Source organism: Mangifera indica, chromosome 11, assembly GCF_011075055.1.
Source record: "Mangifera indica cultivar Alphonso chromosome 11, CATAS_Mindica_2.1, whole genome shotgun sequence".
NCBI lineage: Eukaryota > Viridiplantae > Streptophyta > Magnoliopsida > Sapindales > Anacardiaceae > Mangifera > Mangifera indica.
Window position 1 is genome coordinate 12,114,215 of NC_058147.1, and position 23,047 is coordinate 12,137,261.

Consider the following 23,047-nt stretch of genomic DNA (forward strand, 5'->3'; position numbering starts at 1 on the left):
GGGTGAAAATGAAATATTTTAAAACTGCAGGGGCGGTAAAGATTCAAAAATTACTGGGGGGCAAGAGATAAATCTTGGACCTGTTTGTAATAGAAATTTTCTCAGGGGGTAAATTGATATTTCACACATCTAGGGTTTCTCGCCGTGTAGTTTTCGAATTTTATATCCGTTTTTTCTGTTTTAAGATTTTTCAATATGTAGTTTTCGATTTTTGTGTCTTTCAGATATATTTTACTATGTAATGACCTCGTATTTTTCAGATTTTCAGAGAATTTTTTGATTATTCCCATTCTAGGGTATTTCAACTTTTAGAATTCGAATTTCAGTTTTATTTTTTCGAATTTCACCGTTTTACGATATATCGACTCGTATTTTTCAGATTACCAAAGAATTGTTTGATTGTTGCCATTCTAGGGTATTTCAACTTTTAGAATTCGAATTTTAGTTCCGTTTTTTCAAATTTTACCATTTTACGATATATCGACCGTATTTTCTAGATTTCTAAAGAATTTTTCAATTGTTACCATTCTACGATTTTTCAACTTTTAGAATTCGAATTTCAATTCTGTTTTTTTGAATTTCATCATTTTATGATATATCGACTCGTATTTTTTAGATTTTCGAAGAATTTTTCGATTGTTATCATTCTAGGGTTTTTTAACCTTTAGAATTCGAATTTCAGTTCTTTTTTTTCCTTTTAACTGTTTATGAATGACTAATGAATTTTGTAAATTTTCGTAGGATATTTCTCGCAAAAGAAGACGTGTTGAAAGCGAGCTACGAATCTCTGATAAGTCCAAACACTTTTGGACAAATCTGATATGTCATGCACAACGCACTGCATTCTCTAGGATTACATCTACATTGACCCCAGAGCAGCTATGACTATTTGAGAGGATATGTTTCGGGTATCTTCTTCGTTTATCCGAGACCAAATTCTCTGGTATATTAGTTCATTCATTTCTATTGCGGCAGCTACATCGATTCTCTACCAGAGACGAGTTTTGGTTTCGGATTAGCGGTGTTGATGTTTGTTTTAGCCCGTTTGAGTTTGCTTTGGTGACAGGTCTTTCGTTTAGCCAATGCATTGATATCTTTTTATATATTCCTCGCTCCTCCAGACATAGGATCAGAGACACGTACTTTTGAGGTTGTCTAAAGGTGCAGTATCATGACCCAGAGCATGTTTTCTTATCGAGGCCATAGGGGGATGACGATATTAACGCCGTCAAGATGACCTTATTGTATGTTCTTCACATAGTTTTATTAGGGAATGATCGACAAAAGAAGGTGTCTTCAGACTATTTACAATTGATCGATCATCTGGACGGGTTTAATTCTTACCCTTAGGGTGTCCTCATGTGGCAAATGACATACGAGTCTATGTCACAGGCGAGTGACAGAGTGTGCTCTGGACGGATGCCTGAGATATGTAGATACGACCTCTACGGATTTCCTTTCGCATTTCAGGTTTGTTTAAATTTATTGATTATATATATTAATTGAAAAAAATATGAATTGGATTATTTAAATCGTAAATGATTATATTGCAGTATTGGATATATGAGACTATGGACACGTTATATGATTGGATTGACCTTGTTGATCCATATATGTCCCCACGGATGTTTAGGTGGCATACGCGAGACGTCCCTAGTTGGACTCATATAGGTCGTATTTTCACTGGTGATCCAATATGTACTCGTTAATTAATAAGTCGATTAATTCATTATATATTGCAATTATTTTGACTTATATCTCTTCATCATTAGGAGGATGTCACGTTCCCTCTTTGTTTATCATCGATCGAGTCAGGTTTACCATGGTACGTTGAGGTTCGCGAGTACACCGGTTTACCTGATGTTGATTCCTCCTCATCTTCTTTGGTTCCTCTCGCGATCGGAGACAGGGCTTCTCTAGACTCAGGACCTTCAGATATACCTGTCTAGACTTCTGAGACACATAAAGAGTCTATTCAGCCTCCTGTTATGGAGCAGCCTATATGTTCCCTTATAGTTCAGAGCCCACGGATGACAGACCATCCTGGAGTAGAAGACTGGTCTACCCATCATGCCACCGAGTAGTGTCCCCTATTCATATCACCTAGTATTTCTACATTAGATGTTACATTAGCGCACTGGGGTGCTACGATTTTACTTGAGATATCGAGTTTTCGTGATGATATCTCTTCCCAGATGACTTGATTACGTGACGATATGACTCGATTATAGGATCGTATGCTTGTCTAGAAGACATCGTCACGCGTACATATCCAGCCCACGTCACTCAGGTTGTTAAACCACTTCTAATTTATTACTTATAAAAAATGATAGTAGTGTTATTATTCTGACAACTATTATTGCATTCGTACAGGAGAGGGATGATGATATCCGACTGACATCCCTCATTGATATCGCAATACCATCCCATTAGTCACACGAGGTCTGTATGACATTTCAAATTTATATTTAATGTTAAATGTCGTTATTATATTATAGTATTGTTATATGTGAAATGTCACTGATTAAGTTATTATTACTATTATCTTAGGGTAGTCGCCAGGAGGAGGCACCGGTTAGCCCTTTTGTTGCTGCATCACCTGTCCGAGCTAAGGTATGTCACTTATCAATGAAACTTTACTTTTATGATTGTTCAGTTATCGATTAATATAGGGTATATATATTCGTATAGGGTCTTCCTCATGAAGGCCATCCGGTCGAATCTCTAGTTGCTTCAGATCCTCCACTTGAGGTATGATAATTATTATAGATATTATATTTTATATGAAATGTAATTTACCATTTTGTCCTTTTCATGCATATAGGGAACCGACATTGATATATTATCGATTGAGGGTTCTCCCCGAACACCTTCTCCGGAAGTTGAGGTTAACGTTTTTTAAAAAATGACATTGATCGAGTTATCTTTTCAATTATATTGTTTATTTAATGATGTTTTGACTCTTTTTCAGGATGAGCGATTACGGTTACTTGCTGATATCCTGAGCTCAACCAAAAAAATAGTGGATAATGGTTCACAGAAGGACTTCCAGGAGGACGTTTCTAAGGCCATCTATATTGAGGTATATCAATTATACTTAGTATATAAATATTCGTATATATTGGTCACTAAGAAGTTCAAAATTACAATTTTTCAGCCCGCCGAGGGAGCACGCGTGGTGGACTTGATCGTGATTCAAGATTCTCTAGCTAAACCTCCTCCCGCATAGATGAAGAAGGTAAAATAAATCGATTAATGCTAATTGTTACGTAAGATGGAATGATGACTTAATTGTTTTTTGGGATCATGCAGCTGATTCGTACAGCACGTGGTTGGATCGTCCAGAAGGGTCCGTTGGTTCGCACCTCGTATACAAATCCACTCAAAGGGAGGGCGAAACGGTAACTTAGAACCATTCCATCCTTTGCCTCAGAGTGTGAGGAATCTTTCCTCACGTGGTACACCACAGTTGCGGCTTCCGACACACATAATGTCTACTTCATCAGGTCGAAGTCAAAGGATAGGTTTTGGCGGTTTGTGGTAGAGTTGTGCTAATGGCTGATCGACGATGTAAGTTGTCTATACTATATAATTCGGGAAAAAGTTTGATATATTTATCAATAACTAACACATGTGAACTTGTTTATACCATTTTAGTACGTGGATTCTTTTTTGGCTTTATTACGTCAGCACCGGGACGACCACCGTGTGACTGTTTCACATCGTTGGACAACTGCCCACACATTCTTCGGAGGCCATATTGAGATGGCTTAGAAGAGTTGGCAGACCACACCGTTTGAGGAGTTTGAGTTTTCGGAGCTCTTCACGAGGATGGTTAAGGCAGCATACACCCCGGGATTGCTATACAAACCATGGGGGATAGTCGATTAGGTATAGTATATATATATTTCTATTACATTGAATTGGTTGATGACAACGATAATTAACTAAAATTTGTCACTGTTTATAAGTTTACATCCCTATAAACTTCGAGAAAGCACATTGGGTCATCGAAGTTATAGATTTTCGTGAGTGGTCGATTACGGTATACGATTCAGAGGTATCATATTCAGGGAATATGGGGTCTCTTGAGCAGCGGATGCGACCGTATCTGACATTCATACCAGCGTTATTAGAGGCGACGAGTTTTTAGATCGCTTCTGGACAGACTCCACAACGTGATTCCCTCGCTTTATATAGAGCGAATGTCCTTCAGCAGGGACTGAGATCCGATGACTATGGCGTGTTTATGTTACGTTTTTTTGAGTGTCTGGCATTGTCACGGAGCGTTGATTTTCCCCAAGAGTCGTCTACCTCTACGCGTCGTCGTTTAGTGTTGTAGTTGTATTTTCACTATATCGAGTAGCTCACGGATGTATATTTAGTTAGCTCATTGTTTATTTATCATTCTTCATATGTTCGTATGTATATATTTATTGTATGTGTGTATGTGTACGATGTATTTTATCTATCATTATATATAGATATGTGTTTGATTTCATTTTATATATGATTTGAGTGATGTTACTATCCAGCAACAATCGAAAAATTCTTCAAAAATTCAGAAAATACGATTCGATATATCCTAAAATCGTGAAATTCAAAAAAACGAAACTAAAATTCGAATTCTAAAAGTTGAAATACCCTAGAATGGCAACAATCGAAAAATTCTTCGAAAATCTGAAAAATATGAGTCGATATATCGTAAAACGGTGAAATTCGAAAAAACAGAACTGAAATTCGAATTCTAAAAGTTGAAATACCCTAGAATGACAATAATCGAAAAATTCTTTGGAAATCTGACATTTAACCCCTAATATTAAAATGCCCCTCTAATTGTAATAAAATTTCATTTAACCTCTCATAATGAGTGAGGAGGGTTTATATAAATGAGAGGAAGGGCAATTTTGGTATTTTAAAAAAAGTCATGGGCATTTTTGCTTAGGAATAGTGATTTTGGGCATTTTTGCTTGAAAATAGTGATTTTGTGCATTTTTGCTTAGTGGGAGGGTATTTTGGCCATTTTTAATAATTTCCCTTATAATTTTTTACTTTTAATCAGTTAGTTCTTCTGTTTTTAAATATGCAAATTTGTAGAGCTGCTCAAAGGGAAATTTGAAGAGAAACTATATATAGAAAAAGAAATGTTTGACCGTAAAATGTCTTATAGATGTAGTTCATGCTTTAGGGTTTTTTTTTTCAAATGTCCTCTGAAAATGTTTCTTAAAACTTCACTTGTTTCTTCAAAATCATCTTTCAATGTTAGATTTTCATCTTCATCTATTCTTTCTTCAGTTTCCCAAAATCAACACACCAAATCACCACCCAAACACATCTCCACTCTTAAGCACCATTCTCAACTTTATAATTTCCTTCGTGTAAACTGCAGGTCAGGTAACTTTTCTCTTGATGAAGCTTTTGATTCCTTCAATTATATGATTCATATGCACCCAACTCCTGCTATGTCTTCCTTCAGTATTTTGTTTTCTGCACTTGTTAAGAAAAAACATTTTGATCAACTTCTTGTGATGTACACGAGATTCATTTCAGCTGGGTTGTTGCCGGATTTCTTTATTTTGAATATTTTAATTGATTGCTTAAGAAAAATGGTACGCGATTCTGATGGTTTTGTAGTTCTTGGGAGTATTTTTCGGAGGGGTTTTTACCCAAACGCTTTGACTTTTAACAATCTGATTAATGGTCTTTGTATGGCGGGCAAGATTAAGAAGGCCATTGAATTTTTTAGGAAAATGGTTTCAGTTGGTTGTAGACCGGATGCGGTTACAGTTGGGACTTTGATTACTGGGTTGTGTAGAACTGGTAATGTCACTGTTGCCCTTCAGTTGTTTGAAGAAATGAATAACGGGAATGGTGAATTTGGTGTCATTTGTAAGCCTAATATTGTTTGCTATACTACAATTATTGATGGTCTCTGCAAATATGGGTTAGTAGACAAGGCAAAGAAACTGTTTTCAGAAATGAAGACCAAGGGCATTAATCCAGACGTGATTACTTACACCACTCTAATTTATGGTTTGTGTAATACATGTAATTGGGAGGAGGCTAAAACTTTGTTTATAGAGATGTTGGAGGAAGGTGTAAAACCTGATGTGGTGACATTTAGCGTGGTAATTGATAAGCTCTGTATCAATGGAAAGATGGACGAAGCCAATGGGTTGTTCCAACTAATGATTAATAGAGGTGTTTGTCCCAACACAATAACTTATAACACACTTTTGAGTGGTTTTTGCTTGGCAGGTCAAATTGATGATGCTAGAAGGCTATTTGATTCCATGGCAAGTATGGGGTGTAAGCCTGATGTTTTTAGCTACAATATTTTGATGGATGGTTTATGCTTGACAAATAAAATTGATGATGCCAAGGAACTTTTAGCCTCAATGTTGAGTATGGGATGCACACCTGATGTAGTTAGCTACAATACTCTGATCAAATGGTATTGCAAGAATCGAAAAATTGATGAAGCCTTGAATCTTTATGAGGAAATGACTTCAGAGGGAGTTAGGCCAGATGTTGTTGCTTATAATACCTTGCTATCTGGGCTTTTTATGAACGGTAATGTCAGACATGCAAAAAAGCTATTTGGTAAGATGCAACTTAGTAATTTGCCTCCCGACTTATTTACGTATAGTATTCTTATTGATGGTTATTGCAAAAATGGTTATGTTTTGGAGGCTGTTGAACTGTTCTATACTTTAATAAATCGAAACATTCAACCTAACATCACAACTTTCAATTGTCTCATTAATGGGTTGTGCAAAACAGGGAGACTCAATATTGCTTGGGAAATGTTCAACAGATTACATAGTAATGGCTTTGTTCCAGATGTTATTACATATAGCATTATAATGCATGGATTTTGTAAGGAAGGAAAGTTAGAAATGGCAAGTAAATGTTTCTCAGATATGGAGCAAAATGGTGTTGCGCCAGATTTGGTCACTTTCAATACGCTTATGTCTGGTTTCTTGCAGAATAATGAGACTTTAAAAGTGGTGGAACTTCTTCACAAAATGAAAGAGAGAAATGTGAAACCAGATGCATCCACAGGTTCAATAATATTAGATTTACTGGGAAAGCATGAAGATTATCATGAAGTCCTGAATTTGCTACCATCCTTTTCAACCCAAGAACCAACAGGATGTTGATTGTTGAGGACGTGCATTTTCCAGGGGAGTATAGCTTATCAAGAGAGCCCTGGCAAACGTTAAAGTTTCCGTGTAAAGGTGTGTGCCAACATTGTAGTGGTGATTGTATTTATGTGAATCCATTAATGAAGAAGTCATATAATTGAAGTTATAGATTTTGTCTTCATCTCTGTTGATTTGGCTTGACTACCAAGTTGCTATATTTCTTTGGAGAGATGAATCCCCTTGATGAAGTCTCTAGTAAGAAGTTGGTGGTAGCTGATGCTAAGTTGAACTTCGATGATGATGCTGCCTTCCTGGTAGAAGGGAATCTCTCTTGTGATCCATCACTAGAGGGTCCTTGAGAGGTTTCGATACATTTACTTCTCGATTTATTGTTTACGTGGAATAATTATTCTTAATAGTAACTGCCAAACAAGTACACAAAGATTCAAGTCTGGTTAGTGATTAAGAGAGTTGTGGTGCTTTTTGGATATTCTATATGGCAACCAAATTCTTCTGATTAATTTGGCGATTTTCTTCTGCATCCTTTGATTTCTTTGCTCTTTTTGGTACCTAAGTTCAGTTATCTCAAAAATGGGCTTTTAAAGTTTGCTAGCAGAATGGAGTTTCAAATTGCGAGTGGAAGACTACTGCTATCACACAACACAAATTAGCCTTCTGCTTTAATTCATGCACTGAAAATAGGGCTTGTCTTTGAGGCTTGTGTCAAAATTAGAGTCTCTTCTCGGCATCATCAACAATTAGATTATAAATGTACATGAGGAACTATTAATTATGGTGTCAACAACACTAGTGTGCAACAAATTATAAAGTAGTTTCTCACTTTGCATGATGTTATAAAGTAGTTACTAACTTTTCCCACCAAACACCAAAAAGATAAATAAAAAAGAAATTATAAAGTTCACAGTTACAAAATAATAAAAATGACTTCGATTATACATATATCCGCCAATAGAAAAAGCTGCATTTCACACTAATTATGTTAATGACAATCATACAAATCCCTTAAGTGTGGTGGAGCACTATCAGAATCTCGACAAAGTATACTAGCATAAATCAAAATCTATCCACTTGAATAACATGATATTCCATAACCTTGAAACGCAATAGAAAATAAAGCGAAAAAAGAGAACAACAAAACGTTATTAAAATGTATATAACGCCTAAAAGTAACATAATCCAAATAAACCTATCAAAAAAACATATTCAATTAAATTAATCTTTGTCTCTATGATTCTAACAGTTCTAAACTACTTCTAATTCATCCAAGTTGGACATTGGAGCTCGTAACATCACTAGTGGCGTATGTTTTTTTGTTTCTTGACTCTACTTTTCTTAAATAGAAAAGCTGCATCTTACTATGTTAACTCTAATGAACTAAACCAGAACCACCCTTAGTTTCCATTGTCAGTAAACCATAAGGCATCCACCTTTTTCGCTTTTTGGTTTTTCTTCCTCAGTTAAGTGAAGTTTGACAATGGATACCACAGTACATTTACAACCATTTATTCCAATACTTTTCTTCTTCGATTTATTTCAAGAGCACAACCATTTAATAATTAAGTTGACACCATTACATTAACAACTCGATTTATTTCAGCAGCACAGCCATTTAATCATTAAGTTTTATTAATAAAGCTTGTAAACTTGCTTCGAATCTAACTCTAATTGAAAATATAGGGTATATAATGTGTTATGTGTGGGGGCCTATAGATATTTTACATTATGTACTGCATGGGGGTATGGATATTTTATGTTGGGGGGTAATTGATAGTTTTCATATACATGTGAAAACACACAATATGTGAGAAATCTCGGGTGGAATGAAGTTTTTTATTGATTTATTTTTTTATTTTGAAATAATTCATTTATTAAATTATGCAATCAGGGTTGATTAAAATTTAAATTTGGTTATTTAACTATAACAATGGAGACATATAGCTATGAAAATTAGTTACATAAAGAAAAGCAATACCAACCCATTGGAGAAATGTTGAGGCTTAACAGTAACAACGACACCTAATTTGAGTTGTGTTTTTGAGAGAAAGAGCCAGACACTGAGGTTATAGTTGGTTTTTAGACTATGTTACTTTTTTATGTTTTAATTTATTTTTCAAGTATCAGAAACAAAGTTCATTACACCTTGGGTGGAACATAGTCATTTGGCCATTACACCTTGGGTGGAACATGGTCATTTGGCCTTTTTAACTTGACGTGGAACCCATCACTCAACAGGTACAGGTATGCCGCTATGAACACTGAAGATTTGGTGGAGCTTTATACATAGAATTATGAAAGGCTGCTAGCCATAACATCATAATTCCCTAAAATATTAAACTACTACAGCAGAAATAAATAAGGATATGTCCAATCTAAGAGCCAAACATTCGTTTATACTAAAGGACAAAGGAAACAAATCCATCCAAGGGTAACCAAATTAAAGTTGCTGCATTATGAAAGAAAAAACCACAATCCCAACTTTCCTCTGATTACAACAAGCCCTAAAAACTGAAACAACTACATGCATGGGCATGGCTCTCATTCTAAATTCTTATTAATTGGGTCCAATGTCAAGATTGGCAAGTTGCTGTATGTTCATGGGATAAACGATGCCTAAGTCGCCCGAGAAGGCCTTCTTTCCAAATAAAATGTTGACAGCTTTTGTTGGATGAAATGCATCCCAAAACACATACTGATCTCTGTTTGGACATGGTGTTTGGAATGGAAGACACGTAATTTGTCCTCTATTTCGCCCGATTTCGCAACATCCTCGATCTATAACATTGAACCCTGTGTGCATAAAACAGTTCAAAGTAGTGAAGAAGACGTAAATTTGTATCACTATTTTAAATAGCTGAAGATAATATAAAGAAAACGAGAAAAAGTAATTTTGTATATTCAAAATGGGTAAACATAATTTTATTGAATGATAAAATATTAAGTATAGAAGTAGTGTATGCATACCATAGGATCTGTAGTTGACTAATAGATCTACAAACATTCTAGCGATATCGATGTAAATGAATTTTGAACCGAGAAGATTGGCATTAAGATTGTTGATCATCGTCTTCACATTTGTATTGAAAGGTAAAACAAGCTGGTTAACTTCTTCTGAGCAGGCACCAAGCTGGTTTTGAGCTAAGATGCTTGGTATGCAGCCCATTCTTCCTAATCCAGCTAGTACAACGTTCCGAGCGCCCAGATTGTACAGGCTTTGTGTTTGTCATGCACATAATTAGATTAAAAAATTCGTCAGTTTAACTAATAAGTTAAGCTCAGTTGGGTACTATATATAGTTGAATCAAAATCAATCAAAAAGACATGATATAGATTGGTAAAAATTTTAAAAGTAAAGATTTATGGTGTGTAAACCAGGTTAAGAGATCTCACAGTGAGTTGCCGCGCGTATTGTTCAACCAAAAGATCAGCATATTGTTGAGCATTATATTCATTCTTGGTATTGTAATTTGGCATGAGATAGTTGTTCAAGTAGTCATTGCTCCCCATCCCTACAAAGAATATAGATCTTGCGATAGCCTTGGACAAAATAGTTGCCGCAAGATTACCAGTAATTTGATCCAGAGTATTTTGGAAGTTCCTCATTTGTTGACTAAACGGTATACGACCCACCTGATCAAACATTATACAGACAAACTCTTTATAAAAATTTAACTCCTCTATTATCTGCATATGAATTCTTCCTTATAAATGAAGTTTTCTTACGAAGTTTCTTCCGGTGATGTCAAGGATGCCCGCGGCGGCAGAAGCATAGTTGACTCCATGAAGAACTTGATCTCCAGAAGCTTTAGAGTATGCAGGGATCAAGGGAAGGCCCAACTCCACAGCTGAATAAATGCATAACACATCAATTAAAACAAATGAGGTCATTATTATAATTAATCCTAGTTACTAAGAGGAAAATACCTTTAAATTGGTAATTATTAAGAGATGATGAAGACATTTAATTTTGCCATTAAGAGCATGTCAAACTGAACTCCTCGTGATTTAGTTAGAATGTGAAAATAGATAAGATTAAAGGGAGAAAGACTATTTCCCACCCAACTTTTGATGTGTTTTTAAATTGCCACCCACGGCAGATGGAAATCCACTTTTCCCACTCATGACCAAACTACCGTCCAATTCTTCAGTTAGAACAGGGGCAAAATCGTCACTTACTATTTAAAACCTTAAAACTTTAAAATTTTACCGTTTCCCTCCTCCAGGTTTTAAAAACTAATAACTAATCCATCCTCAAAGTTTGAAAAGTTTAATTTCACCCCTAGGGTTCGCTTCCTTCTCCGGCAACCACTGACGGTCGACGCATTCGATCGATCTCCCATCTTCGACTACAAAAGACGACGAAGGATGACCCTTCGTCGCCCAGATCTGGACGACGAAACGTCGTCCAGATAGGGAGGAACAGATGAAGGAAGACGCTTCGTCATCGCGTTTGGACGACGTGCCGAGCGACAAAGGACGGCGAAGCGTCGTCCTTCATCATCTGGGTGGAGCAACGAAGAGAGACCTCTTCGTCGCACGGTGGTGCAATGAAGAGATCTCTTTCTCTTTGTCGCACCGTGTGACGACGAGGAGATGAAGATCTCTTCGTCGCACTACTGCCGTCACACCAGAAGAAAAAGGAGGTCGGTGAAGACGCCGAAGACAACGTTGAGAGCTGAAGTTGAAGAATAGGGGTGAAACTGCTAGTTCTGAAAGTTATGGGGGGCGACTATTTTTTGAAAAATATGGAAACCCTAGGTTTGGGGATGAAAATGTTAGTTTTCAAAGTTTAAAAACTTTAGGTAAGGTGAAATGTTAGTTTCTAAAACCTAAGGGGGGTGAAGGTAAAACGCTCACATCAATTTTGGGATGAATTTTGCAAATTAAATTGAGGGGTATCTTTGTCATTTCATCTAATAAGGGAAAAATAGCCATTTTACCCTTATGCAAACAGATATCATTCATATTAATGGCTCATGGGTGGAAAAAGTGGATTTTCATCTGCTGTGGGTGGTAGTTAAGAACGCATCAAAAGTTGGGTGGGAAATAGTCCTTCTCCCTAAGATTAAATGACAAAACAATGTTAGGTTGAAAGGGGTTGGATTGGATCTCATAAATGTAATAAATGTTGGAGCATCATCAAAATCTTGACAAAGTATACTAGCAAAGTGGCAAGGTTAAATCAGAATCCATCCACTTAAATCACATGATACTCAATAACCCTAAAATGTAATAGAAAATAAAAGAGAAAGAAGAGAATAACAAATCGTTATTAAAATGTATATAACACCTAAAAGTAACATAATCCAAATAAACCTATCAGAGAAAAAAAACAGAAAGGGTAAACCAATTAAATTAGCATTAAATAGTATTCCTTTCATGAAGAGCAATATTATACGTACATAATTTTTACACATAATTTGGATACATAGATGGTGTATTATTAAATAGTATTATTGTTTCAGATAATCACAAAATTATCTTTGTGAAAACAGTTACACAACAATAACATCTACATTTAAAAATTAGTACAAAGAAGGATCAATTCTACGCAAGATATGCATCAGTCATATTTTTCTGATATGGTTACACAGTAATAACATCCATAGTCATATTTTTTCTGATATCTACTTCTAATTTTTGTCCCTATAATTCCAACACTTCTAAACTACTTGTAATTTATTCTGGCCTTGTGTGGGAATAAACTTTTTGGCCTTTTAATTAATATGCCCTTGAAAATTGTAGGTGTTCTTTATAATGAATAAAAATCAAAACTATATTTACTCTAAGTTGAAATTTAGGCAATGCTTTAATTTTGAGCGAAGCATGATTCTTTGTTAACAAGTTTGGTTACCAATTAGCGTTAAATATTTCGGAATCTATATAACTTTTTTTTAATTTTCTTACTCTCAATTCCTTTTTAATTTTATACATTGAAAACTTACTACAAATTTGCGTGATTACAATAAATTAAATTAAATTAGATGATTGTTTGTTTTATTTCCCTTAAAAAACTAAGAAAAGAAAATATTATTTATTGTTAAAATATATTTTAAATATATTATTTCGGTTAGAATATATTTAAATAGATTTCGAATATATTATTTTATATATTAGAATATATTTTAAATATATTATTTCCTAAGTTAACAGATATTCTAAATATATGTTTTCCATTTTTATATTATTGTATATTAATTATCTTGATTTGTATTTCCTTATATAAAATTTATGATAGATAGTTTAATATACAAAAAAGTTTATGTATTACTTAGATAGTTTAATATACAAAAAAATACAATTTATTCATATTTTTAGATGGTATCAAAGACAAGCATCCTTTTGGCATTTTAGTTAAGCTCACTTATGTCTTCATCTCCACATATATGGAAAGTGAAAAAATAAGTTTATTACTTTGGACACACTTATGCCTTCACCTATGTAGAAAGTGGAAATATGAGTTTTAGTTTGGGCACGCTCATGTCGTCATTTGTGTAAGAAGTAGAAAGATGAGTTTATTAGGTTTTGTCATGCCTTCACCTAAGTGGAAAGTGAAAAGATGAGTTTGCAAACATAAAAGATGAGTTTGCAAACTCAATTAAGCAAACATCACGTTTGCAAACTCATCTTTTCACTTTCCACATAGGTGAAGGCGTGAGTCTGATACTCTCATCTTTTCACTTTCTAAGCAAGTGAAAACGTGACAATATTTGAATTGAAAACTCATTTTTTCACTTTCTACATAAGTGAAAGTGTGAATGTACCCAAACTAATGAACTCATCTTTCCACTTTTTCCATATGTGAAAGCAAGGGCGTGAGCAAGTCTAACTAAAATATATATTATTTTCTATTTTATTTGCTCACTTAAGTTTGAGGGGTGTGTTGGAATATATTTCAAATATATTATTTCAGTTATAAAATATTTGAATAGATTTCGAATATATTATATTCTATATTAGAATATAATCCAAATATTTTATTTCCTAAGTGAGCAAATATTCTAAATATATATTTTCCCATTTTACATTTATGTATATTAATTATATTAATTTTATTTTTTTATATAAGATTTATGATAGGTATACACTTATGTATTATTAAGATATTTTAATATTCTAATATACAATTAATTCATATTTTAACATTTATAATAAATTAAATTAGATAATTTTGGCTTGTTTCTTCTTGTAAGTTGCAATTTAAATTTGTTTAAGGATGTGTTACTAACAATATTTTCAACAATTAATTCTTCTATATATTTTTAAAATTTTTTGAATTTTAACCATGTTTAGTATCAATACCATTTCAAGGTCAATGTACGAAGATTTAAAATACACATTATTGTTTTAGTATTTAAACATGAAAAATAATATGTATAAAAACAAATTTTATTAACTTATTTATATAATCTAATATAACAATATGTGATTAGATAATGTTAAAATAAGATTAAAAAATAAGCAATCATATTATTCAATTACAAATTGTCACATCAGTTTATAAAAATAAGTTGATAATATTTGTTTGTACATATAGCTTTATTCATTAAATATATTGTTATTTGTAAATATGCAAAGTGAAGTGTTTGTTAATGTAGGTGATGAGAAAATTTTAATTCTTGATCAGCAGTGACATTGTTTTTGAAATAAATGGGGAAGAAGAATGAAGCAAAATGGGCATGCATATACATAAAAGCAAGAATCAAAGCATGAAAAGAAACATACATGAGAAGGTTAGAAGATTACCTACTCCTTTGCTTTAGATGTAGGATGATGGAAGGAGTCTCTCACTTTAAAAAATCTCAAAAAAGTTGCACCTCCAAGCCAAAAACACCCAAACCCGAGGGGTAGAGAGAAAGGAAAAGAATGTTGTTTTTGTGATAGAAAGTTTGTTTCAAACGAGCTTAGTTCATCTAAGATAAACTAATGAGCCATTTTTATGTTGGTGGCTAATAAACAATAACGAAATTATTAATCGGTCCTTTAAATTTTTAATTTAAACTACAATCATGCATGCATATCAATTATATATCTTAGCTACCCTAATTCTGCTTCACAAACATTTTAACTTTTAAAATATTACTTTTCTACCTATGTAAAACTTTATATGATACTAATGTTAAGTATCCTTCGCAAGGTGCTAGCCAATCTCAGGTAATATACTCCTTACTCTCAAAAGCTTGATTTATTAGTGTGACCCTTTAGATTCATTATGACATAATCATGAGTCTTTTTTTGAACAATCTGAAATACATATGAAAACTCAACGATTATGATAAACATTTAGCAATGTGTCATAACCCCTAAACTACGATGAAAAAACACTTTATTGAATCTAATACCTTCAATCGTACATTTCATGTAGATAAGATCTTTCCATCATCTAATCTTGATCAATTTCGGGCTCATGGTTCGTCAAAGTCCTAATTTCAATTCTATACAAATCATCAATTGATATGTTCAAAACACTTCATCACAAATATCTTTAGTATAACTTATATTATACTCTGGCTAGAGATTTTGATTTCAAATATTTATCAACATTTTTTTCGGAACTCAAATATAGGCCAAATCAACAGATATCTTAAACCTAATATTTTTCGAGTCAATGGATTCTATCTTTATCATCATTCGTCTTCACATACAAACAACACATAACCAACATGGCCTTTCGTCTTGAAACTATTAGTTTGAGTATTCATGAGCATGAGCTTACCTTTCACATTAAGAAGCAAGTTACCAACCTTATTTCAAATCATATTGACAAGAACCTAATATAGGTATTTCAATGTTTAGATATGTCAAATTGGAACTCGGTCTTTTGAGTTGCATATTCTAGTATACCTATGATTTTGAACCAAGTTGAAGCAAAGTTGGGTCTTAAACCTTAGAAAGCTACACGTGACTATAAAGTGTGCTCACTAAGTATAGTAACATATCAAGTATGATTCTAAAGTTTGTCTTGGATGAATGAAGGAAACAATCTACTAGAATTGAGTTAAAGACAACAAAAGAAAGGTTGGAATGGGGAATGCCTTTCGAGATTGGCGTTGGTAGTATTGAGACCATGGTCTCTCGTAGTTTAGGGTGGATGTGATGTGAGCTAGTTTGAGTTTGGATTGTTGTTCTACCCAAGATTGATATCTCACTAGTATAGTGACACTTTATCTCACCATGTGGATGATTCTTCTTCTTCAATGGCTTTTTATGTTCTTCTTTGGTATTGATTCTTTTTCTTCTTTGATGACTTTTCTTTTATTTATTTTTTTTTTTGGCGTCACTTGATCATGAGTTGGCCATTCTAGATGCAAGTTGAGCACAAGTCATCCACCATTCTCCATAGTGTTTACATTGCTTAAGCCTCCATAGACTTGATATACTTTGCATTATTTTCTTTTTTATTTTAATTTTTTAAATAGTATGATTTGTTTGTGTCTTTTAATTAAAGGAAAAAGTGCTAAAGCGTGTTTAAGAGGGAAAAAAAACAAAGTATGACTTGTAGATTGTAGGTGTTTTTTATAATGAATAAAAATCAAAATTATATTTCCTCAAAGATGAAATTCATGCAATGCTTTAATTTTCTTATCTATGTGGCAGAAAGTTTAAGAAAAGTATGATTATTTGTTAACAAGTGTGCTTACCAATTACCATTAAATATTTGAGAATCGATTATTTTTTTTTAACTTTCTTTTTCTCAATTATTTATATTTACACATTGAAAATTTATTAGAAGTTTGCATGATTACATTAAAGGTTGTCTCACTTTGTTTGTTCTGTTTCCCTTAACAAACTGAGAGAAAGTAAAATATTATTCATAATAAATTAAAGGCCAAAAGACTTATTCCCACCTAAGATTTAGTCCATCCTCAAACTCTCACTCACAATGTTTTAAAAATTCAAATGCTCATTCATCATTCAACTTCTATTAAAATTTTCTATTAGAGTTATGGGCTTAAAATATAATTAATTAATAATATAATTTTTATGAAGGACGACCCTTTATCATCCAGATCTGGACAATGAAACATCATCCAAATCTATAAGAAGAGACGAAGGATGACAAAGTATCATCTTTCGTCATGTCTAGACAATGGGACAAAGGACGATGAAACATCGTCCTTTGTCTCTTCTTATAGATCTAGACGATACTTCATCGTTCAGATCTGGACAACGAAGGGTCGTTTTTCATTATCCTTTGTAGCTAGAGAGGACCTACACTTCTTCTTGATCTCCAGTCGGTTTCCTGAGCCACTAGAGATTAAACCTCAAAAGGGGGAAAAGTGAATTTTTTAAAGTTTAATCATGGGGGTAAATTTGAGTTTTTTAAACTGAGGGTGGAATGATATAAAGTTTTTAGGTTTTAGGATTTATGGATAAAATAATGATTATATCCCTGTCTCTAACTAAAAATTTAGATTACAGTTAGCCTATGAATAGCTATTTGGATTTTATATCTGCCATGAATATGATTTTGAATTTCGACTAAAACTTTGGTGGAAAATTGTCCTTTTCCTGATTGAATAATGTTGAAATAAAGTAAAAAATTAACAATTTAATCATTTAATCACAAAATATCACATCATTATATATAAATAAATAAATAAAATTATTTGTACATATAGTTTTATTTATTAAATATAGGGAAAAGGACAATTTTCCACCCAAGTTTTAGTCCAAATTCAAAATTATATCCACGGTAGATGAAAAACTCAAACATCCACTCATGGGCTAACTATCGTCCAAATTTTTACTTAGAAGTAAGGGTAAAATCATTATTTTACCCATAAACCCTAAAACCTAAAAAATTTATATCATTTTCACCCCTTAGTTTAGAAAACTCATATTCACCCGTCATGATTAAACTTTGAAAAATTCACTTTTTTCCCTCTTTCCAGGTTTCATTTTCGGTGGCTTAGGGAACTGGTAGATGATAGGAAGAAACGAAAGTTTTCTATGATAGAGGATGACTCTTGTCATCCAGAATGGGAAGACTTAAAAAGAAGGATGATGTTTTATTATCGAGTCTAGATGACTGTACTTCATCGTCCTTCATAGTCAGATCTGGAAGAAAGATGAAAAGCATCGGTTGTCAGTCAGAATGATGGTGGCTAAAGAAGAAAACAATCTTTAGAGGTGAAATTTAAACTTTTCAAACTTTGAGGATGGATTGAAATGTTAGTTTTTAAACCCTGGGGGAAAAATGATGTCAATTTCAAAGTTTTAAGAATTATAGGTAAACTAACGATTTTACCCCAGTCCTTAACTGAAAATTTGGATGGTAGTTAGTTCATGGGTGGGTGTTTGGGTTTTCTAAGTGTCATAGGTATGATTTTAAGATTAGACTAAAAGTTGGGTGGGAAATAGTCCTTTTTCCCTTAAATATATTACTAATTGTGAATATGCAAAATGAAGTGCCTTATTAATGTATGTAATAGAAAAATTTTGATTCTTGATTAACAGTGAGGTAGTGATATTTATGTATCAAAATTAAAGTTGAACAAGAACAAATAGTGTTGGTGTATGTATTTATAATTTTTAACTTTTAATCAGTTAGTTCTTCTGTTTTTAAATATGCAAATTTGTAGAGCTGCTCAAAGGGAAATTTGAAGAGAAACTATATATTGAAAAAGAAATGTTTGTCAGTAAAATGTCTTATAGATGTAGTTCATGCTTTGATAAACCCGAATCGACCTGATTTGTTTCAAAAAAAATTTAGGATTTTTTTTTTCAAATGTCCTCTGAAAATGTTTCTTAAAACTTCACTTGTTTCTTCAAAATCATCTTTCAATGTTAGATTTTCATCTTCATCTATTCTTTCTTCAGTTTCCCAAAATCAACACACAAAATCACCACCCAAACACATCTCCACTCTTAAGCACCATTCTCAACTTTATAATTTCCTTCATGTAAACTGCAGGTCAGGTAACTTTTCTCTTGATGAAGCTTTTGATTCCTTCAATTATATGATTCATATGCACCCAACTCCTGCTATGTCTTCCTTCAGTATTTTGTTTTCTGCACTTGTTAAGAAAAAACATTTTGATCAACTTCTTGTGATGTACACGAGATTCATTTCAGCTGGGTTGTTGCCGGATTTCATTATTTTGAATATTTTAATTGATTGCTTAAGCAAAATGGCACGCGATTCTGATGGTTTTGTTGTTCTTGGGAGTATTTTTAGGAGGGGTTTTTACCCAAACGCTTTGACTTTTAACAATCTGATTAATGGTCTTTGTATGGCGGGCAAGATTAAGAAGGCCATTGAATTTTTTAGGAAAATGGTTTCGGTTGGTTGTAGACCGGATGTGGTTACAGTTGGGACTTTGATTACTGGGTTGTGTAGAACTGGTAATGTCACTGTTGCCCTTCAGTTGTTTGAAGAAATGAATAACGGGAATGGTGAATTTGATGTCATTTGTAAGCATAATATTGTTTGCTATACTGCAATTATTGATGGTCTTTGCAAATATGGGTTAGTAGACAAGGCAAAGAAACTGTTTTCAGGAATGAAGACCAAGGGCATTAATCCAAACGTGATTACTTACACCACTCTAATTTATGGTTTGTGTAATACATCTAATTGGGAGGAGGCTAAAACTTTGTTTATAGAGATGTTGGAGGAAGGTGTAAAACCTAATGTGGTGACATTTAACGTGGTAATTGATAAGTTCTGGATCAATGGAAAGATGGACGAAGCCAATGGGTTGTTCCAACTAATGATAAATAGAGGTGTTTGTCCCGACACAATAACTTATAACATACTTTTGAGTGGTTTTTGCTTGGCAGGTCAGATTGATGATGCTAGAAGGCTATTTGATTCCATGGCAAGTATGGGTTGTAAGCCTGATGTTTTTAGCTACAATATTTTGATGGATGGTTTATGCTGGACAAATAAAATTGATGATGCCAAGGAACTTTTAGCCTCAATGTTGAGTATGGGATGCACACCTGATGTAGTTAGCTACAATACTCTGATAAAATGGTATTGCAAGAATCGAAAAATTGATGAAGCCTTTAATCTTTATGAGGAAATGACTTCCGAGGGAGTTAGGCCAAATGTTTTTGCTTATAATACCTTGCTCTCTGGGTTTTTTATGAATGGTAATGTCAGACATGCAAAAATGCTATTTGGTAAGATGCAACTTAGTCATTTGCCTCCCGACTTATTTACGTATAGTATTCTTATTGATGGTTATTGCAAAAATGGTTGTGTTTTGGAGGCCGTTGAACTGTTCTATACTTTAATAAATCGAAACATTCAACCTGACATCACAACTTTCAATTGTCTCATTAATGGGTTGTGCAAAACAGGGAGACTCAATATTGCTTGGGAAATGTTCAACAGATTACATAGTAATGGCTTTGTTCCTAATGTTATTACATATAACATTATAATGCATGGATTTTGTAAGGAAGGAAAGTTAGAAATGGCAAGTAAATGTTTCTCAGATATGGAGCAAAATGGTGTTGTGCCAGATTTGGTCACTTTCAATACGCTTATGTCTGGTTTCTTGCAGAATAATGAGACTTTAAAAGTGGTGGAACTTCTTCACAAAATGAAAGAGAGAAATGTGAAACCAGATGCATCCATAGGTTCAATAATATTAGATTTACTGGGAAAGCATGAAGATTACCGTGAAGTCCTGAATTTGTTACCATCCTTTTCAACCCAAGAACCAACAGGATGTTGATTGTTGAGTAAGTGCATTTTCCAGGGGAGTATAGCTTATCAAGAGAGCCCTGGCAAACGTTAAAGTTTCCATGTAAAGTTGTGCGCCACCATTGTAGTGGTGATTGTATTTATGTGAATCCATTAATAAAGAAGTCATATAATTGAAGTTATAGATTTTGTCTTTGTCTCTGTTGATTTGGCTTGACTACCAAGTTGCTATATTAGTATACATCTTTGTTTCTGACAGTTGCCTATTTTTGTTTTCAAAGGAAAATACTGACGAAGATGCTCGTAAGGTTGTAGATGGTTTAGCACCTAAGGCCACTGATCAAAATGATGCTATTGAGAAATGGTATGATCATGAATGTCTCATCTGTGTACTCTTAGTGCTACTTGTAATATACATACATAAATATAGTCTCTACATTTGTTCGTTTTTACCAATCAATGTTAGTAGGAATCTTTATTTCTTTGGAAAGATGAATCCCCTTGATGAAGTCTCTAGTAAGAAGTTGGTGGTAGCTGATGCTAAGTTGAACCTCGATGATGGTGCTGCCTTCCTGGTAGAAGGGAATCTCTCTTGTGATCCATCACTAGAGGGTCCTTGAGAGGTTTCGATACATTTACTTATCGATTTATTGTTTGCGTGGAATAATTATTCTTAATAGTAACTGCCAAACAAGTACACAAAGATTCAAGTCTGGTTAGTGATTAAGAGAGTTGTGGTGCTTTTTGGATATTCTATATGGCAACCAAATTCTTCTGATTAATTTGGCGATTTTCTTCTGCATCCTTTGATTTCTTTGCTCTTTTTGGTACCTAAGTTCAGTTATCTCAAAAATGGGCTTTTAAAGTTTGCTAGCAGAATGGAGTTTCAAATTGCGAGAGGAAGACTACTGCTATCACACAACACAAATTAGCCTTCTGCTTTAATTCATGCACTGAAAATAGGGCTTGTCTTTGAGGCTTGTGACAAAATTAGAGTCTCTCTTCTCAGCATCATCAACAATTAGATTATAAATGTACATGAGGAACTATTAATTATGGTGTCAACAACACTTGTGTGCAACAAATTATAAAGTAGTTTCTCACTTTGCATGATGTTATAAAGTAGTTACTAACTTTTCCCACCAAACACCAAAAAGATAAATAAAAAAGAAATTATAAAGTTCACATTTCCAAAATAATAAAAATGACTTCAATTATACATATATCCACCAATAGAAAAAGCTGCATTTCACACAAATTATGTTAATGGCAATCATACAAATCCCTTAAGTGTGGTGGAGCACTAACTGGAGCACCATCAGAATCTCAACAAAGTATATTAGCATAAATCAAAATCCATCCACTTGAATAACATGATACTCCATAACCCTGAAACGCAATAGAAAATAAAGCGAAAGAAGAGAACAACAGAATGTTATTAAAATGTATATAACACCTAAAAGTAACATAATCCAAATAAACCTATCAAAAAAACAAGAAAAAAACATAATCCAATTAAATTAATCTTTGTCCCTATGATTCCAATAGTTCTAACTACTTCTAATTCATCCAAGTTGGACATTGGAGCTCGTAACATCACTAGTAGCGTATGTTTTTTTGTTTCTAGGCGGTACTTTTCTCAAATAGAAAAGTTGCATCTTACTATGTTAACTCTAATGAACTAAACCAGAAACACCCTTAGTTTCCATTGTTAGTGAACCATAAGGCATCCACCTTTTTTGTTTTTTGGTATTTCTTCCTCAGTTAAGTGAAGTTTGACAATGGATACCTTTTACATTCACAACCATTTATTCCAATACTATTCTTCTTCGATTTATTTCAAGAGCACAACCATTTAATTATTAAGTTGACACCATTACATTAACAACTCGATTTATTTCAGCAGCACAAACATTTAATCATTAAGTTTTATTAATAAAGCTTGTAAACTTGCTTCGAATCTAACTCTAATTGAAAATATAGGGTATATAATGTGTTATGTGTGGGGGCCTATAGATATTTTACATTATGTACTGCATGGGGGTATGGATATTTTATGTTGGGGGGTAATTGATAGTTTTCATATACATGTCAAAACACACAACATGTGAGAAATCTCGGGTGGAATGAAGTTTTTTACAGATTTATTTTTTTATTTTGAAATAATTCATTTATTAAATTATGCAATCAGGGTTGATTAAAATTTAAATTTGGTTATTTA

General features: G+C 33.5%; 3 protein-coding genes across 7 annotated transcripts; 2 read left to right on the plus strand and 1 right to left on the minus strand.

Annotated features, from left to right (window-relative positions):
- Window positions 1-5,191: 5,191 nt before the first annotated feature.
- On the plus strand, window positions 5,192-21,628 carry LOC123229119 (pentatricopeptide repeat-containing protein At1g12300, mitochondrial-like). Of its 5 annotated transcripts, none has more exons than XR_006504798.1 (4): window positions 5,192-6,603; window positions 6,784-7,241; window positions 21,108-21,190; window positions 21,296-21,628. XR_006504798.1 is itself a non-coding variant. In XM_044654716.1 (2 exons), exons 1-2 carry the CDS (start codon window positions 5,217-5,219, stop codon window positions 7,161-7,163), a joined length of 1,767 nt encoding a protein of 588 aa, XP_044510651.1. In that variant the 5' UTR covers window positions 5,192-5,216; the 3' UTR covers window positions 7,164-7,689. The 5 variants fall into 5 exon arrangements, 2 of the variants coding, with proteins under 2 accessions (XP_044510651.1, XP_044510652.1); XR_006504799.1 differs by having other exon boundaries at window positions 6,784-6,813; window positions 6,871-7,241; window positions 21,108-21,628; XR_006504797.1 differs by having other exon boundaries at window positions 21,108-21,628.
- LOC123228733 (GDSL esterase/lipase At1g71691-like) lies at window positions 9,596-11,054 on the minus strand. The gene is made up of 4 exons (XM_044654196.1): window positions 10,890-11,054; window positions 10,558-10,796; window positions 10,131-10,381; window positions 9,596-9,956 (listed from the first exon to the last, which is right to left on the minus strand). The coding sequence occupies exons 1-4, from the start codon at window positions 11,052-11,054 to the stop codon at window positions 9,721-9,723; spliced, it is 891 nt and encodes a 296-aa protein (XP_044510131.1). The 3' UTR covers window positions 9,596-9,720.
- LOC123228734 (pentatricopeptide repeat-containing protein At1g63130, mitochondrial-like) lies at window positions 19,301-21,446 on the plus strand. The gene is made up of 3 exons (XM_044654198.1): window positions 19,301-20,806; window positions 21,108-21,190; window positions 21,296-21,446. The coding sequence occupies exons 1-3, from the start codon at window positions 19,301-19,303 to the stop codon at window positions 21,444-21,446; spliced, it is 1,740 nt and encodes a 579-aa protein (XP_044510133.1).
- Window positions 21,629-23,047: the final 1,419 nt, after the last annotated feature.